A 6494-nucleotide genomic window follows, 5' to 3' on the forward strand; every position below is an offset into this window, starting at 1 on the left:
CAAGACACAATTCTGTGGTGGGGCATCATACTTGGAATAAACTCCCATAAGGGAAGGCTGGAACAGGCTTCCTGTTTCAAGGGGTATTTTTGTTATTCAGCTTAGAAATTCATGATGTGAACTTCTCTGTGTAAATGTTTGCTTTCACTTAGTGCACTGATTCATCCACACTGAAGCGACCTGTGGTTTTGTCTCCCATTTTGAACTCTGGCATCTGTGGTGGGATCATAAAGCAAAATGCAAATCAGATCCAACCATTCTTGTTTTCACTCCTTTGCATTATTTGGCATTTGTTCCTCCAAGATGAACCAGCAAACTCATGCTTATTCTGTGCTGCCTGAGAGTCATGGTTTTCCAGGTGGGGTTCTTATAGAATTTCACTGCTTTCTATTGAGAGCCTGCCATTTTGAAAGAAATAAGAGAGAAGGGCTTTTTTAGTTGTGGCACCCAAGTTAGGGAGTAGCCTCCCCCAAAAGGTTCCTTGTCCTCCTTGCTTTGCCAGCTTTTAGATTTCCGAAAAGATAAATCAGGTAACCATGTCCTAAAGCACTGGACAACACAGTCTGGTGGATTAGGGCATGGTTGATTGACCAAAAGCAGAAGGTAACCATTAGTGGGGAATCATCGGGATGGCAGTCAGTGACAAGCAGGGTCCCCCAGGGCTCTGTCCTGGGGCCGATCCTGTTTAATCTTTTCATTAATGACATGGCAGAAGGGGTGAACAGCCTGCTGATCAAATTCACAGATGGCATTAAACTGGAGCAGTGGCCACAACTGAGGAGCTGGTACTCCAGATCCAAAAGGATCTGGACAGACTGTGGAAGTGGGCAGGAGACAACAGGATGGCATTCAATGTGGATAAGTGCAAGGTCTTGCACCTGGGGAATAAGAATAGGTGTCATATGTACAGGTTAGGTGACAAGTGGCTGGAGAGCAGCACTTGTGAAAGGGACCTTGGGGTTCTGGTTCACTGCAGGCTAAACATGAGTCAGCAGTGTGATGCGGTGGTCAAGAGGGCGAATGCCACCCTTGGTTGCATAGCCAGAAGTGTGGCTTCTACATCGGGAGAGGTATTACTACCAATCTAAATGACTCTGTTGCACCCACAACTGAAGTATTGTGCTCAGTTTTTGGCTCCTCATTACAGAAAGGATATAGCCAGGTTAGAGTCAGTGCAGTGTAGGGCCACAAGGTTGGTGGCCGGTTTTCAGGGGATTGGTAAGAGGCGAAACTGAGTGAACTGAAGAAGAGGAGACTCAGAGGGGATCTGTTGGTGACATACAGGTATGTGAGGGGATGTCACATGGAGATGGGTAGACACCTGTTCTCCCCTGCAGAAGAGGGTAGGGCGCACTCCAATGGAGCAAAGCTCAGGGAACCAAGGTTCCATTTAGATGTCAAGAAGCACTTCCTGTCATTTAGGACCCCGAGGGTGTGGAATGGGCTTCCACGAGAGGTTGTTGAGGCCCCATCGGTGAGGGTGTTCAAAGATAGGCTGGACATGCACATGCTGGGCAATTCGTAAGTGGAGCCGGCTGGTGCCGGAGGTCAGACTAGATGGCCTGGGTGGCCCCTTCTGACTCGCTTTGTTTCTATGTTTCTATGTTTCTATATTATTAGGACCTCCATGTGAAACGTGCTCTTTGCTGGTGTCTTGTTCTTACTCTCTTTTCTTGTTTTGTACCTGGTAAATTTCAGTTCTGCACTATGCCTTGAATCTGCTTATGTTGAAAAGGTGAGACATACCAGCTGACACACACAAAACCAGCCTGAAGAGCTTTTCCTGCCATGCCATCAGGTGTCCTCACTACTTCCCTGAAAGGACAACAGCACGGCAATCATTTGAAGTCACTGTGACTCAAAATCTCATATGCTCTTTTCAAACTCTGTCTTTTCCTTAAACAGAAATGGTACTAACATATTTTCCCTGGATGATACTTCCCTTGGCTGCCAGGTGGTGCCTGTTTCCAGGTGTGTTCAGAGATGTTGCCCTGGATATGCCAAGCAGGTCCAGGAGGGGGAGCTCCCATGCTGCTACACTTGCACTCCATGCCCAGAAGGGACCATCTCTGCTCAGGAAGGTGGGTGACCCGGAGAACAGGGTGCTCCCTGAGGAAGGAAACCAATATCCTGGCCTGGGATTTTGGCCAGAATGCCAGCTTGTAAATCATGGAATCATAGAATAAAAGATTTGGAAGGGGCCATGAAGGCCATCAGGTCCTACCCCCTGCTATTGCAGGACAACAATTTACACCAACCCACTCAGATGGCTGTTGAGTTTATTTCTGAATACCTCTAGTGTGGGAGAGCCCACCACTTCTCTAGGCAGCTGGTTCTCCTGTTGAATTGCTCTGACAGTGAGGAAGCTTTTCCTGATGTCTAGCCTGAATCTGGGTTGTCGCAACTTGAATTGAGCATTCCATGTCTCACACTCCGGCATCAGCAAGGAGAGATCTTGACCTTCCTCTTTGTGACAGCCTTTCAGGTACTTATAGAAGGATATCAGGTCCCCCCTCAGTCTTCTCAGTCTTCAGTTAGAAGGTTTCTTTTGTGCCTTCTGCAGTTCTAAGCATGTTGACTCCACTGACCCACTAATGGAAACGGTTTGCAGGAAGGCTTAACAACTGTAATGCTTCTCAGGTGCCAGGTGAAGTTTTTTCTCTTCCTCCAGGCATTTGTGGAAGTGGAATACAATTGTTTTTATCAGTTCTCCCACATTTTGATGATGTCCCTGTTTGTTTTATTCTAGTTATGTTTGGCTTTCCTTATATTATCCCATGGTTTTCTGGGAGTAAGCCATGTATTATTTATGCAATTCCTATACTGTGTTTGGGATGTTCATAAAAGCATCCTAGCTGGTTGTTTGGGATGTAGGATTGATCTTACTTGTGTTGAATTCTATCTCTCTTTCATTTTAGATGCAGAACATTGTACCAAGTGTCCAGAAGATCAGCATCCAAACAAGGACAGAACTCAATGTTTACCCAAGGATATAACTTATCTGTCCTATCAGGACACCCTGGGCATCATTCTGGCTTCCTTGACCCTCTTCTTCTCCCTAATAACAAGTTTCATTCTAGGCATCTTTGTTAAATTCCTACACACCCCAGTAGTCATATCGAATAACCGGGGTATCTCCTATGTTCTCCTGGTCTCCCTTCTGCTTTCCTTCTTGTCCTCCTTCCTGTTCATCGGAGAGCCAAAGGTTGTGACATGTCTTCTCCGACAAACGGCCTTCAGCATCATCTTCTCAGTTGCCACCTCAAGTGTGTTGGCCAAAACCATCACTGTGGTGCTGGCCTTCCTGGCCACCAAGCCAGGGAACAAAGTCAGAAGGTGGCTGGGAAAGAGCTTGGCCAACTCCATTGTCATTTCCTCTTCCAGTGTCCAGCTGGCCATCTGTTCCAGCTGGCTGGCCATGGCTCCACCTTATCCTGACTCTGACATGTTCTCCCAGCCTGGACACATCATCCTACAATGCAATGAAGGGTCTATCATCATGTTCTACTCTGCATTTGGCTACATGGGCTTCCTGGCTGCATTCTGCTTCACGGTGGCCTTCCATGCCAGGAAGCTGCCTGGGGCCTTCAATGAGGCCAAGCTGATCACCTTCAGCATGCTGGTCTTCTGCAGCGTCTGGGTGTCCTTCGTGCCCACCTACCTGAGCACCAGGGGGAAGTACATGGTGGCTGTGCAGGTCTTCTCCATCTTGGCCTCCAGTGCTGGGCTGCTGGGCTGCATTTTCATCCCCAAGTGCTACATCATTGTCCTGAGGCCTGATCTGAACAGAAGGGAGCACCTCATGATGAAAACCAAGCATGCCATCTGATCCTTAGTACTGGAGATGTGTTAGAAATCTGATCCGCAGAGGGCTGGGTCAAGATCACAGCTTCTGGTTGGGGAAAATATAGTATGTATCCAGGGCCTTTTGCTTTCCTGAAATGTCCTGGTGGAATGATAGATTCAGCACAGCCTTCAGTGCAAGGAGAAGGACAAATAAATAGTATTGTTGATAAATAATAGTAGCCTGTTTTTGATGTAATTCAGCACTGGAGCAATTCTGTCCAGTTGGGTTTCTAACCTTGTTACAGCACAATGAAACTCCTGGAATGCTTATTCCCAACTTTTTCACTTACATACCCCTTGGTAGCCCATTTCCATAAACACATCTGCAAAAGTTTCCCAATTAATATATTGATGTTCTTTCAAGTTGATATGTTGTAACTGTAAAGAAATATACACTAGCAGAAATTCAGCAGTTCTTGAATGTTGGTGAAGTGGAGGTGAGTGAAAGCTGAGTCTCGTAGGGCATGTGCACAGGATTGGTGTGTTTGCAGCACTTTGGATACACCAGCATTCACCCAAATGGCAAAGTGAGGGACTGGGGCTTTTCTCGTGATTAAATGATGAAAACAGTAAGTTCCACCAGTCGTCATAATATATTCCATCAATTGCACAGCATTTGACCTGGCTTATCTTGCCATTATTCCTTTTTTTATGAAGCCCTAAATTTCCTGGTTTGTACCACAGGGTGTGTATGTACCCCAAGTTGGGGATCCCTGTACTAGAGTCTGGCACTGTTACCGAGTTCCTGTTATTCCTGCCCCTGTGCCCTCATGACCAAGAGATATGTTCCCTTCCTCCCTTGTTAGGAACCTGGGAGAAGAGGGTTGCTAACACCAGCAATGCAAACTCAAAAGAGTGGACTTTTTGCTTTCCTCCTGACATCACAATCAGGATCAGCTCATCCCATCTCCATGGCAGCCCTCCTGCTCTTCTGTTGTGACCATAGACTAAGGGCATGTGAGGAGTCTGGACAGAGCGGGGGATCACTTGGAATTACATCACCCATGGCTCCTTGAAATGGTCCAGCATTCCAGAACTGATATTTGGGATCCTTGGTTTTGGAGGCCTTCTGCAAAGATCTGTCAGGACAGGGCATGGCTGGTTACAGTCCAAGGTGGCGGACAGGTCCTCTCATGGGCTCCCTCATGCCACACTGGGCTCTGGTGGCCTTTCCTGGCTGCAGTTGTAGACTCCAAGCAGAGTTGACTACCTGGCCAATATAATTCCCCTGTGGGCTTCAGAGAATGGTGGAGAGGGAACAAGGTGGGACAATAAAACGGGCCACAGCACAGATGATCAAGTCAGGAAAATATCAGAAAGGTTCCAAGCAGGCATTGGGGGGGTTTGATGGCCCTGGGAAAAGCCCTTGGATGGCAGGTGCTGATGTCATTCAATGATGGTGTAGGTAGAAAACAGAACATGATTTGCTTCCTCCCAAAAGAGATCACACACAACATAGATGAGCAGGCTGGTCCTACTAATAGGTGGAGATAAAAATCATTGGCTGCTACCCTTTGCTCTTTGAAAACCCTAATCCTGGCTCACCAAACAACAGAGCTGAAAGTGGAAGGGTCAGGAAGTTGTGGGAACCTACTCCAAGTGGTGTGAACATTCATATCCATTATGGATGGAAAAGGTGTGGCCCTTCACAGATGGGTGCCCTACAATTTGTCTCGCCCCTCACCATGTACTGTACTTGCTAGGGCTGAAGGGACTTGCGATCCAATCAGCCAATTCATGGTTCTCATGTTCCCAAACACTGGGGTGCATCCTGAAGAATTTGCTTTCTCCTGCTCCTTTTACTGATTTTTCTCTACTAAATGCCAGCCAACCTCAGTGCTCCCCTCTTGCAGAGCTCGCCCTGCACCTGTACTTGAGCCACTGCATGAGTCCATGAAAATAATTAGCTTCCCCGTATAAGTATCAAAACATGGTGATCAATTCTGATTCCTGACAAAGCTCAAGAGTTTTTGTTGCCTTTGAGACAGATAAACTGCACAACAGATTCAAGGGCAACCCCTGGAAACTTCTTGCATCATGCTGGAAAAACTAGGGGGGAAAAGTAGGTCCCCTGCTTCAGAGAACTTTGGCTAAGCTTTAGGGCAGGCTGAAATGGCCCTTCTTGCAATTAAGTACAGCTGCCCCATCATAACCTTTGGCGCAGAAGGTGTATTTCTAAGGACACTGCAACCTCAATCCTGCAGGATTTTCCTGCTTATGGGGGAGAAATGGAAGGAGGAGTAGCAAGGAGTGCACGGACCCTGAATGTTTTCGGTGCACCTGCTCCTTCTGCTGCTACTTCCTTTTGCAGCCAGTGAGATGTAGAAGACAAAATGTTCCAGGAAACTGGACAAATATCAGTTGGGAGGATCCTATTATTACCGGACAGGGGACTACTTCATCAGTGCAATCCTATCCTCACAGTACTTCAAGTGTCAAGAGCCCTACCATTTTTCTGAGTCCCCTTTAACCAGAGTTGTCACGTGAGTAGTGAAGATTCCCTGCATGCATATCAGTGCCCCAGTAGCCCTCATTTCCTGGAGCGTGTCCATCTGTTCTTGCACTTTGGTCATCCCTTGTAAAGTGTTCTCCTTACTTTGGCCCACCATACTATTTGAGGGAGAGATAGGAGTTTCGTTAAATGAAGG

General features: G+C 47.0%; 1 protein-coding gene across 1 annotated transcript in view; it reads left to right on the plus strand.

Moving 5' to 3' along the window:
• Positions 1–3829, plus strand: part of LOC123024227 (vomeronasal type-2 receptor 26-like) — a 10825-nt gene extending 6996 nt beyond the window's left edge. The window contains exon 4 of the mRNA XM_044431649.1: positions 2919–3829. Coding sequence (XP_044287584.1) covers positions 2919–3829 — 911 coding nt within the window. The remainder of the gene's footprint in view (positions 1–2918) is intronic.
• Positions 3830–6494: the final 2665 nt, after the last annotated feature.

The sequence above is a fragment of the Varanus komodoensis genome, unplaced genomic scaffold, assembly GCF_004798865.1.
Source record: "Varanus komodoensis strain SLA01 unplaced genomic scaffold, ASM479886v1 scaffold228, whole genome shotgun sequence".
NCBI lineage: Eukaryota > Metazoa > Chordata > Lepidosauria > Squamata > Varanidae > Varanus > Varanus komodoensis.